Source organism: Pseudorasbora parva, chromosome 11 (assembly GCF_024679245.1).
Source record: "Pseudorasbora parva isolate DD20220531a chromosome 11, ASM2467924v1, whole genome shotgun sequence".
NCBI classification, from domain to species: Eukaryota; Metazoa; Chordata; class Actinopteri; order Cypriniformes; family Gobionidae; genus Pseudorasbora; species Pseudorasbora parva.
Window position 1 is genome coordinate 10,827,994 of NC_090182.1, and position 12,599 is coordinate 10,840,592.

Here is a 12,599-nt window from a genome sequence, read left to right on the forward strand (position 1 = left end):
AACACCAATGTACACACAACAGTAAAGCCCAGTGACTTGACTGTATGTCTATTCTCTCAGCTTTTTCTTCATTTACACAAAACGAAGTTCATGGATACACGTTTAACCTATCAGTTTATTATGGTTATTATTATTATTTTACTGCCATATAAATTAATAAACACCTTGTAATGGTCACAGGCAAATGGTGTTAAACTGTTATAACGTGTTTTTAATTAGGTTTTATTTGTCGTCTGCATTCAAATTCGTTTTGGAAAATAACCATACAGCCCCTCCTTCGCGAAAGCTTTTGTATTTATTTTTTTAAGATATAAGCGTTTTGAATTTCGAGAGCCGTTATAACCGCTCTTCTAGCCAATAGCCATAAAGCCTGTCTAGTGACGCTGCAATATGGATGAACCAATCATAACAATGAGCACACCAATGAGCCAATGAGAATGCTGGATAGAGCGCACAGCGACCAATGAGAGTGATGGAACTGTAGGCGATCTCTCCAGACTGAATAAGTAGGAGCACATCTCGCTTAACGACCTCATTGTCGAGGGTTTTGAGTTTGGTGTTTGTTTCAGTCATTTTTGGGTTGTTAAGCAAACAAACAAACAAGCAAGAATGAGGGAGATTGTGCATTTACAGGCTGGACAGTGCGGCAACCAGATTGGTGCTAAGGTAAGAACTGAACAAATCTGTTTTTTTTTTTTTTTTTTAAAGTAACGTTAATATTAAGTGCCGGTTGGGCTTTTGGGGGGAAAGCTGATCATCGCGGCTTTAAGAGTCTTAAATTGTTCTAGGTTGCACGGTGACGATTACATGTTTAGTATTTCATATTGACCAAATTGTGGTGTTTGTTAACGTTACTATTGTTTTTTTAATATTCACTGCTAAAAGCTATAGGTTTAAATATGCTCTTAAATTTTACGCGCAACAAGTTTTTAAACCAGATTTTATTTGAGCGTTCATCTAAGATTCGACGAAAAGTGACTTGATGTCTTAAAAAAAAAAAAAATTTAATCCGCCCGATTTGAAGAACTAATGGTGAAACAATGCGTTAGTTTTAGGGTGTTGGCCGCGCCGGACCGGCGTAATGTCCGATGCGCGGGCGAGTCGGTTCTCTGAGATGATTTGGTTGAGCCGACTCGCTCGAGATTTTGCTCCCCTACAGTTGTCACCCGACTGTAGGGGAGTCGTGACGCAGGCGAATAGATGAGAACGAACTGTTCAAACGAGTCGATTCACTTGGAAGAATCACGTGTCGTAATGTGGCCGGTTGTATCTGGTTCAGCTCGAGGAAAAAGTGCGGGAACGTTATATCATGCCGCTAATAACCCCAGGCCCCATGCAGAGACCGGATCTGAATCATTTCATATCATTGTGCAATATACAAAATTAAATTCCAAGACAATAGTGGTGCTACTTTAAGCTCCCGGTGATGTAAAATGGCCCCGGTGACTTGGCAAACTCCATTTTACGAGTGTGGCGTCCATGTAACGGGAAGCTCCGGCTATTCAATATTGGATTAACGTGGTTTTTAATCACTTATATTTGCCTTCATAAACAAATTCCATATTGGTTATTGTCCCCAAAAAAATCTAACTAAATTAAATGGGAGAACAAATAAAATAAAATGTCTTCCTCCTTTTGAATCCATTTCATTTCAGTTCTGGGAAGTCATTAGTGACGAGCATGGAATTGACCCAACAGGCAGTTACCATGGCGACAGTGACCTTCAGCTGGACAGAATTAATGTTTATTATAATGAAGCCTCAGGTGAGCAAAATTGAGTGCCTTTGTGTATTTAATTTGACGACACTATATTGTGTATCGTATCTATGCGGTATGACTTCTGTCCTAAAAGTCTGTACTTTGTCTTTTCAGGCGGAAAGTATGTTCCACGTGCTGTACTGGTGGATTTGGAGCCTGGTACAATGGACTCTGTGAGGTCCGGTCCTTTTGGTCAGATCTTCAGACCAGACAACTTTGTTTTTGGTAATTTATTTTGTGTTTATAAATCAATTTGAACCCAAGAGCAATTGTTGGCAGTTGATTTGTTTATCTGGAACATCTGATTTAGAAAAATTGATCGTGCACTTGCTCGGAACCCAATTTGAATGGCAAATTGTGACCTGATATGGCTCTAGTTCCCTTTTGTGTCTATGTAACTAAATTCCTAACCATTTGTTGTCATTTGATAGGCCAGAGTGGTGCTGGAAACAACTGGGCTAAGGGCCACTATACCGAAGGAGCTGAGCTGGTTGATTCCGTTTTGGATGTGGTTCGGAAAGAGGCGGAGAGCTGCGACTGTCTGCAGGGCTTCCAGCTCACTCACTCCTTGGGTGGTGGCACAGGGTCTGGTATGGGTACCCTCCTCATTAGCAAAATCCGTGAGGAATACCCTGACCGTATTATGAACACCTTCAGCGTGGTGCCCTCTCCTAAAGTTTCAGACACAGTTGTAGAGCCCTACAATGCCACACTATCTGTCCATCAGCTGGTGGAAAACACAGATGAGACCTATTGCATCGACAATGAAGCCCTTTATGACATCTGCTTCCGCACACTCAAACTCACAACACCTACATACGGTGACCTCAACCACCTCGTCTCTGCCACCATGAGTGGCGTCACGACCTGCCTGAGGTTCCCCGGTCAGTTGAACGCAGATCTCCGTAAACTGGCAGTGAACATGGTCCCATTCCCCCGTCTGCACTTCTTCATGCCTGGCTTCGCTCCTCTTACCAGCAGAGGCAGCCAGCAGTACCGCGCCCTGACAGTTCCCGAGCTCACCCAGCAGATGTTCGACGCCAAAAACATGATGGCCGCCTGCGACCCACGTCATGGCCGCTACCTGACCGTGGCTGCTGTCTTCCGTGGCCGTATGTCCATGAAGGAGGTGGACGAGCAGATGCTCAACGTTCAGAACAAGAACAGCAGCTACTTCGTAGAATGGATCCCCAACAACGTCAAGACCGCCGTCTGTGACATTCCACCTCGAGGCCTCAAAATGGCCGCCACCTTCATCGGCAACAGCACGGCCATCCAGGAGCTGTTCAAGAGAATCTCTGAGCAGTTCACAGCCATGTTCAGGCGCAAGGCTTTCCTGCATTGGTACACAGGAGAGGGTATGGATGAGATGGAGTTCACCGAGGCTGAGAGCAACATGAACGACCTGGTGTCCGAGTACCAGCAGTACCAGGATGCCACCGCCGAAGAGGAAGGAGAGTTTGAGGAGGAGGGTGAAGAGGAGCTTGCTTGAGTTAACTTTTGTGTTCCATGTTTTTCCTTTTTTCTAAACTTGTCACTCGTTTAATTTTTTTTTTTCTTACTGCATTTCCTGTCACTTAACTTCAGTTCCTTTTCATGTAAATGTTAATAAACATACAAGAACTTAACTGGTTTACTTGTTTCTCTATTCTTGACACAGTCCAGTCTTTCAAATACAAACTCTAAAATAAAGGTTTTAATGCTATTAAAATGTTTGTGTTGAGCTCTGAAATGGTCTGATCATCTTTGCAATTTGTTTACATGTAGTAATTATTTAAATGGATACCCCCAATTAAATAGATGGCACCCAAAAATAAAAGTTCTGACATTTACTTCTCCCTCATGTTCCAAGTCTTTCTGAAGTTATTTTTAATGTTCGTAACCAGATGGCTTTTTTTTTTTTTTTTTTTTTTGTAGAAAGCAATGGTTAGTCAACTTTTTGCAATTTATTCTGAAGTCTCATGTTCAACATGAGTCATGTTTGGCACAACCTACAGGTAAGTCAATTATAGACTTATTTTTTTTGGGTGACCCTTCCCAGTTTTAACCAAAAATACCCATTTGTAAGGACCCTGATTAACTTGTGACCACTCAAAAGTGATTGTAGACGACACTAGAGGTTCTGAATTGAAAATCTAAATTCCTAGTCCACCGTAGGAGTGTTGGCACAAATTGCCGAGTCATATTTGGAATTGGGCCTGTAATCTCATTTAGAGCAGTATCAATGTGTTGACAGTACAATTTCTGTGTAGCCATGTTTTCCAATTAAATCCCACTTAGGAAACCTTTTCAAACTGAAAATATGCATCTTTTTTCTAGTTTAAATCTAAATGTTGGCAGAGATTGTTCAAATGACATCAAGGTTTTCCAAAGAGCAGAATTGTTTATATTTTACAAACATGATTATAGAACATTCCAGAAATATACAAATGTACATGTAAATGCACATACTGTGAAGTAGCCTTTCATTCCATCAGCTATCACAGTGCAAACATTTAGAAAGCATCTTTTATAATTCCCTGATGCATGTTATAAATGAAACTAATGTTTCACATGAATGATCTCAGCATTCATACAAGAGGAAGTGTATAGCCACTGTCCAACCACTTGCATTTGCATTGACAAAGGCCCAGACCACAATCACAGCTCTGTTCTGTCTCCAAGGCCTTCTGATGAGCTCATCTAAAATCAGCATGACAACGTGATTGAGTAGCAATGGATTCAAATGAGAATAAATAGCAACCTTAAGTGATTAAAGTTTCTCTTTGTCCAGAGCCACGTGGTTATTGCAGTTCCCTGGGTTTGTTCGAGAGAGAAAAAATGTTATGAGATCTTGTTGTTGAGCTGCCCAGGATAATGCTCGAACTGTTTCTCCGCCTCCTCACTGAATGAATCCCCTGGAAACAAATAAACACAAATTCAGTTTAAACTGCAAGAAAACTGAAGGTGATATAGATGCTTCAGTTAGTGCTGATCTAAACTATCTGATTAAGCAAGCATGACATTTCATTCCTCTCAAATGTTTAATAGAATCGGGCAGATCTAAAAGACCCAGTGAGCATCGGCCCATCTCTCACCAAGATGACATTTATGCAACCAGACACGGTTGCCGTCGTATTTGCAGTTGCACCGCATGCCGTTGTTGGTGAAGTCGCTCTCAGCAACCTCGAAGTTGGGGTTTATTACGACCTGAGAAAAAGAAAAACAAGACTGTTACAGGAAAACATTGTAATCAGACTTAATCTAGCCAATAGTGACGCCGAGATAATTAAAATAAAGACTGTATTCTGGCCTTTTTGTTAGTTAATCCTAATCCGGGAGGGTCTTTTCCAGTAAAATCCGTCCTCCACCCTCCCTCTGTGTAATTAAGGTTTATAACATCATTATTCAAACCAAATCCTATTACTCTTCTAACCCTTGCATTCCTGGACATCATGGTGAACTGTGTAGGAGCGCTGAATAATCTCCACCACTAGAGGGCAATACTGCAACAACTGACCTGCTGAGAAACACAGACAATGGGGTCCTACGGGACCAAAGTGTGCTCGTGTAACTGCTCTCTTTGCTGTAAGCGTCCTATCTAGCTGGGTGGAAATATATTTTTAACAAAGTGGTTTCTCTTTCTGTGACTATCACCACAAGTGAATACCTGTAGAATGTAGTTTCCTGGTTTAACATCCGTGATGTCAATCCACTGGCAGTCGATATCATGTCTGTACAAGTCCCAGCAGCCCACCGTGATGCCCTGCTCACCAAAGTTAGCACATTCGTAGCGCTTTGAAACACCTGCAACAAGGAAAAAGGCACCAGTGTATTTCTGGAGACGAGCCAAGCAGGAGAACACCTTAAACCAGCCTAATATTAACCAGATGTACGCATTCCACTACACTGCTTTTCCATTGGTTTTCTATGTAAACATGCACTAGACGAACGTGTTTGGTCGCTGCACTCATTTTAAAGAAGGTCAACCTTGCTTTTATATGATTATTTCACTACCACATTTGTCACGTTTGTGCTTTCCACTGGGATTTGTTTCTTATTTTTATGTAAACATGTCACATACGTCTTGTACTGTTTTTGCCGTGCCGCACGATATGACTATGACACGATATGATACATTTTAAATAAAATTTTCAACTTTTAAAATAAGCGCAGTAAAATGCAAAAACACATTGTGTCGTGAACGTCTTAGGATAGACTGTTTTGTTGATTTTTATTTTTGGGAGAACTATCCGTTTAAAGACCAGCAATACCTTTGGCTGGTTTTGTCTTTAATATTAAACTTCAAATCTTAAGTATCCTAACACACCGGATGTATAAAAGTGAAAGAGCAGATTTAAAGTGTTGGTCACTGTAACGTATTCGCATTACAATGACCAACTGTTCTAATGACGCATTACTGTTCTATATACAGATTTCAATAGTTAATACCCAGTAGTCTAGAGACCCCTAGTGGATAAACAACTACCATGACATTTTTCACAGTTCCTATGAAACAAATCCTTTATGGCACTGAAACAAACTTTTTCTTGATCGTTGGAAATAAAAACCGCCTGAAACCTCCTTATTTATGTCAAAAAAACCTAACATTATAAATGAACCTCAGTATAGTTTTAAAGGGTTAAGAGACTAGATTAAAAGTTTGGTGTTCACCATACAGAGACGTCCAGCATCTGACCTTTGACCCTGGTCTTACCTTCATGGCACTCTGTGTCCTCCAGGCAGAAGCTCGCTTTATGTCCGTCTGCCACTTTAGTCCCGTTTAGAGACAGCAGGTCATAATAGGTGAAGATATCCATACTATGATAGTGCCTGGAGGTCATAAACACACAAAACATAATTCAAATATAACCAGGCCAGCTATATGTAATAACATTTTAAAAAAACATATCAGTGCACAAATGTATTGCGTACAAACTTATTTAATGCATGCTCCAAGATGATGAATTTATTGTACAAGTCTTTTATTAAATGAGTGTGTGTGTGCGTGCGTGCGTGTGTGTGTTGCAACTATAGGTTGCATGTTAAGGTGGCAGGAAAAGTCATTGGAGTAAGTCAAATCCAGCCTAGTCACATTTATCAAAGACAGGTTTTAAGTAAGCCACATTTAAATTAAGAAATTTAGATTATGTTGCGTTCTGGCTGTCATTTTACTGGTGGAAGAACAAAACAATTTAAGGTTTTTGTTTCGGTCGCTGTTGGTTTAATGGACTGTTCATGGGTAGATTACTTATAAATGAACTATGATTTGTGCGACGTGTATTATATATTGTTTGTGTATTATGTATTGTCTGTATGTCTGTTACCTTCTGCTGCAAAACTAGTTTCCTTTAAGGAGGACAATAATCAACAAACAAAAACTGACTTTAAGCTATCCTGAGTACTGTATACTGCCACCTATAAATCTGTCATTTTCATGGGCAAAAAAAGAGAGGATTTAACAGGCCTTGGAGAGCAGATTCAGTGCTGTAGGCCTGGTGGAGGGAACTGAAGTCGCAGTGTAAACACCAGCCTCTCAGACACTGGCTTCAGTCCCAATCCCGGCTGTGTGTGTCCTTTCAGCAAGAACACACAACCGGTTTGCTCATCATCATCATTGTGTCAGGCACATACATTGGGAAAGCCGATGTCTGCTAGGAAGCTTGCAGTGTAAACACAGACAGACACAAAGAGTTATTGAAGACTATTTCAAGCTGCTCTTCATCTGAAATCATCTAAAAAATGCATGGTGTGAAGAAAATAAAATTCTCTGACCAGGTAAAAATTCATTGGAAAAATAATTTCGAAAACTACAGCTTCTACACTATTGAAATCAGACTTTGTGGTCTACAACATTGAGGGGCTATTTTAAAGGAATAGTCAACACAAAAATATATATATATTTTTTTGGAACTTAAGAGTCGATTATTTAAAGAAGTAGATCTTAAGCAGTTCAAATTGAATTAACAATTTTTGAGCCTGTTCTTTTTAGTGAACTGTTAATTTGATTTAAAAATAAAACAAAACTCACTGAATTTGGTCAAAGACCCTTTAAAGGGGGGGGGGGTGAAACACTCAGTTTCAGTCAATCTCATGTCAATCTTGAGTACCTATAGAGTAGTATTGCATCCTTCATATCTCCGAAAAGTCTTTAGTTGTATTATATTTATAAAAGAAATATATAGGCTGTACCGAGTCTTTCCGGAAAAAAACGAGAGGCTGAAGGCGTATCGAGTGGGCGGAGCTAAAGAATGACGATCGCGAACAAAGCGGTGACATCCTCAAGCGTGGAGAAACCCATGGCTATCTCAGCTAATACAGATAATGATCCAGAATCAAATCTGAGGCAGAAATAAATTGAACAGGAGAAACAGCAACAGCAGGACGTCCGTCTCTGTGGTATGTACTGAATTTAGTGGCCTTTGTGTGTCTTTACTCGCATTTTATGAGGACATGATTCGGTTTATGGACTATTGTATGCGACTAAACCTTAGCAGTAGCAAGCAAAACGGTTTTGCACGTCAGACTAGTGTAACGTTATATATAGAACAGCAATGGAGTAACCGTTAACGCATTTGAATGACGAAGCACGCAATCGTGTTGTTTACTGATGTTTACTCATGCGAAGGTAGCCAACAGCACAGACATTTGAAGCAGTTTTACTCACCGACTGCTTCCAAAGCAGGACCGAACCTTTATCGCTGGGACCGCTCCGTCAAAAACACACTTCTTTGGTATGATTTGGTGAAGTCCTGTGACAGCAGTGGCGTGTAAATCCACTTTGAGACGCGACTGAACGATGTTGTGAAGCTTCCCGCCATTTCTGCGTTCAAATTGGTTCAAATGCAGCGCTGCCTTCCCGGAATGCTGTGCTGAAGTGTTGAAGTCGCTCGACGTCACCCATAGGAATAAAGTGGACCGTGGCGCGCGACATAAGTGTTCACGGACGACTGGATCTGCACCTGAGAGACTGTTTACGTTCACGTGTTTGGCGTGCATTTCCTCTCTCGCTCTAGTCACACGCACGCGCACCCTACCGGGAGAAGAGCCCGTACGGCCCATACAAGGACCTTCAGTTCTATTAACGTCAAGTAGACCCATACTCGAAAAAAACTCTCCGAAACTTGTGAGAAACCAGAAGGAGTATTTTTGACACAGAAATACTCCATCAAACGTCCAACATTAGTTTTTGAAACTTTGTCTATGTTTAGGATGGGAATCCAAGTCTTTAACAGTGTAAAAAGCTCAGTATGCATGAAACAGCATTTCACCCTCATTCATTTAAAAGGCGGGGCTTATTCGCAATATTAGGCATTGCACTTTCAGCCATTCACAAATAATCGGTGTGTACCGTCTTCCTATATATAAGGTCTTTGATATAGTAAGTGTAAAAAAAGTGTTAATGAGAGAGAGACTAAATGATGACAAAGTTTACATTTTGGGGTAAATATCCCTTTAAGGGTGACACATTGCTGGGTTAACCATAATAAACAATTAAATGTTAGTATGATAAATGTATATTTGGCATCTTAATTTGAATTATTGCTATAGTTTATTTTCCATATTTTTTTCCACATAAGCTGTCTTATGAAACCTGTTCCAAACGTTGGAAAGCCATGTGGCAGACCATGAATAACTAATAACCATCATATTCTACAGGCCTCCAGAAGTATATGGCGCAAGCATGACATCTGGCCAAAAGATTTTGGCCAGTAGGTGGCGCATCAGAGGAAAATATTATTTAATATTTGAATGTGTCTTTTATGTGAATATTATAGTTTCTTTGCCACCAGGCTATTTGGTCCTCACTCCTCAATGCTTCTCAGTAAAAGTAAATATTTAGCTAATTTTTAAAATAAAGGTTTTAGTCTTTAATGCAGAAAGCACAGAATAAGAATTTTAACAGATGCAGCAGTTGTTTGAATATGATGGGGGAGAAATTGGGAGCAAAAAAGCTCATTGTTGAAAATTATAGCATGACGAACAGAAACCGCTGAGAGCCTAAGGCTAACAGGCCTTTGATCCTGTCGGCGTTCATTTAAAGCAGAGACTGCCAGCTTAAACTTTCATTCACCCTGTAGGTTGTCCAGGGTCTGAAATCCTGTGCTCTGGTTTGTAGGACCAAATTTATATCGGTTTATGACCTTTGGAATGTTGAACAGTTGGCATGACCTAACTAGCGCTCAGTGTTAGTAAAGCCATATGGGTCCTTGGGGCTGCAGCTGGATCAGGATGGAGCAAAAGGAGATTCAGCAAAGCTGCCAGACGCTTAAAAGAAAAACACACTTGATAGATCTCTGTTCAAGCCAATCCAATACTTTCAGCGAACAACATTACCGTAAGTGAACATGAATCTATTTATGCATAACTCACTCTAAGTTAAGTCTTGATGCTGTCATGCAAATACACAAATGCATATATGAATTTGGCCAATGCATTGCAACATGTTTACTTATGCATTCTTGCATATTTTCTGCAATGATCCAAAAGCCAATGGAAAAATCTGAGGGAACCATTCTTGTATTACTTTGGCCGTAAAAACCTCAGTACTCAAGAGGGAGATAGTATCTTTAAATATCTGAGGCATTACATTGGATGTTGACAACTTAACTAAGTTTCATTAACTTGATTGGCAGTGTCTTGAAACTGTTGTCATGACAGCAGTCGACCGGAAAGACTAAACTGACCGTAAAACTCAGCCGTAAAAATCAATTTATAGTAGGGCTGTCAATCGATTAAAATATTTAATCACGATTAATCGCATGATTGTCATGAGTTAACTCGCGATTAATCGCAATTTAATCGCACATTTTTAGCAATTGTAAATCTATTTTAAATTAAGTTTTTAATACTCTAATCAACATGAGTATGGACAAATATGCATGCTTTATGCAAATGTACATTTATTATTAGTGAAACCATACTTATTCAATAATAATCAATACAGCATGAAGACTAGACGTATCAAAGGTCATAGATGTTTATCTAAGAAATTGTTCATGTCTCTAAAAACCTAAACTTAAAAATTAAAAGTTGTGATTTCTCTCATTTTAAGAATATAAAGGGAGTTTTTACACTGGCAGTTTAATTCAGAGCAGGGCACAGTTCGTATGAAAAATTGGTAATGTGTACCAGTGAGCACACCAGAACCACACCTGGAGGAGGTCCATATTCCACGAGTAGGAATATAGTGCGGCCCCTTTAAGAGATCCCTTATTGAACTGCCAGTATTTTGCGTGTGCACGCCGAACTGGGCCGCGATTCACGTGGACATTAGGCGTTTCTCAATGTCAAGGAAGGATCCTCGGAAGCCAGAATTCCAAGGATGCTACGTCATCAACATCTGACGAAGGACTGTTCCAATGTCGAGGATCCTCGGAATTTCAACCAAGGACTGAGTCCTTCGTTTGCAAAATATTTCATATACAGGAAAGGATGCATATGAGTAGCCTTCGCGCTCTTCGCGTTCTCAAATCACCCACAATCCTATGCGCGCAGCTTTGCTATCTTCAGACGTTCCCGGAGTCTGAGCGTGAACAGGGCAAATATGCTTGTATCGGGGTTCGTAGATGGAAAGGAAGGAGGCATGAACCGGCGAACGTTCAACAACTTTATAATAAACAAAATGAAAGTAACGCGGGAAGCCCCTCACGGACGACTGCCCGCACACACATAATAAAACATAAACAAACCATAACAAAGTCCAGGCCTGGTCCCCTCTCGTCCTCGTTTAACGTTTAAATGCCGGTACAAATTACTACTGTATTGATATAAAAAATATACAAATAACGTTACACATAACGTTATTGATGGTCAACGGACCTTTTCACTGACGTAATGACGCAATTACGTGCACTTGCTAGCCTGTTCCATTTACGTTTTCTCCGAATGCTAAAGAGGAGCCTCGCCTAGCCTCTGAAGGAAGTGACTTTGAAGGATCAGTCCTTCCAAGGAAGCATCCTTGACATTGAGAAACACCTAGTGTGAAGAACATGGACTCGGGAGCGCGCTTGTTCAGGAAAGTAACCTGTGCATTCGTTTTAGCCGATTGTAATGTATTTAGTTCAATAAAACACGTGTACTGTAAGCGGTGATGGTGTTAATGATTTACCTCAGACATGAGCTGCAGTGCATCACGCTCAGACTGCAGAGAATGTGCTCAGTGGAAAAAACGCAAATTTTCTTTCTGGAGTCTAATAAAAGTTAAACAGAAAATGCTTATGTAGACAATAACTGCACTTTTGGTTTAGAATATTAACGTCAACCCTTTTCTTTCCCTATTATATCCCTTTTCCCTAATGTTTGCTGCTGCATCCTTTGCGCTATGCCCTATGCCACAGATCAAACAGAAAATGCGCGCTGCGTTAACACGCGTTAATAAATTTAGTGCCGTTAATGACAGCCCTAATTTATAGATAATGCCTATTGTAGTGCCCCTTGTGGCAATCAGAATAGTTCATCATGAACTAGCAAACATATATTTTATATTGATCTAAAATTAATATTTATTTCATGTTAGCTATTGAACTAACTAATGTAACATATAGAACCGTATTGTAGTGTTACCATTTGTAGGCCAAAACCAGGAAACAAGTTAACAATTTATCACTTCCGGTTCCATCGTCCTGAAGTCAATGCGGGTGTTTGAATGGGTTTTTTGGTTAAATGCCTGAAATAAGGTCTGTCTCAAGCTCAAGATATTTTCATGTTTTATTCTATGACATAAAATACACCAGTAAACCTTGTGATTTTTAAGCTTCTACTTTTATTGAAAAAGACTGTTGCTGAAAAGTGGCTAAATAACCAAATGAGTAAACTCATCTACTCACTAGTCTACTTTCACAGCCTTATTGTGTTTATAA

At 40.1% G+C, this 12,599-nt stretch overlaps 2 protein-coding genes across 3 annotated transcripts in view; one reads left to right on the forward strand and one right to left on the reverse strand.

Annotated features, from left to right (window-relative positions):
* Positions 1–508: 508 nt before the first annotated feature.
* tubb4b (tubulin, beta 4B class IVb) lies at positions 509–3,386 on the forward strand. Its single transcript, XM_067456991.1, has 4 exons — positions 509–666; positions 1,656–1,764; positions 1,873–1,983; positions 2,190–3,386. The coding sequence occupies exons 1-4, from the start codon at positions 610–612 to the stop codon at positions 3,248–3,250; spliced, it is 1,338 nt and encodes a 445-aa protein (XP_067313092.1). The 5' UTR covers positions 509–609; the 3' UTR covers positions 3,251–3,386.
* A 641-nt stretch (positions 3,387–4,027) lies between these two features.
* The window catches only part of loxl3a (lysyl oxidase-like 3a), a 40,710-nt gene continuing 32,138 nt past the window's right edge, over positions 4,028–12,599 (reverse strand). Inside the window, exons 12-15 of one of the 2 annotated variants that reach the window (XM_067456989.1) lie at positions 6,455–6,570; positions 5,408–5,544; positions 4,836–4,947; positions 4,028–4,655 (exon numbers count right to left, since the gene is read on the reverse strand). In XM_067456989.1, coding sequence (XP_067313090.1) covers positions 4,582–4,655; positions 4,836–4,947; positions 5,408–5,544; positions 6,455–6,570 — 439 coding nt within the window. In that variant the 3' untranslated portion in view covers positions 4,028–4,581. The remainder of the gene's footprint in view (positions 4,656–4,835; positions 4,948–5,407; positions 5,545–6,454; positions 6,571–12,599) is intronic. The other variant, XM_067456988.1, reaches the window with a different exon arrangement.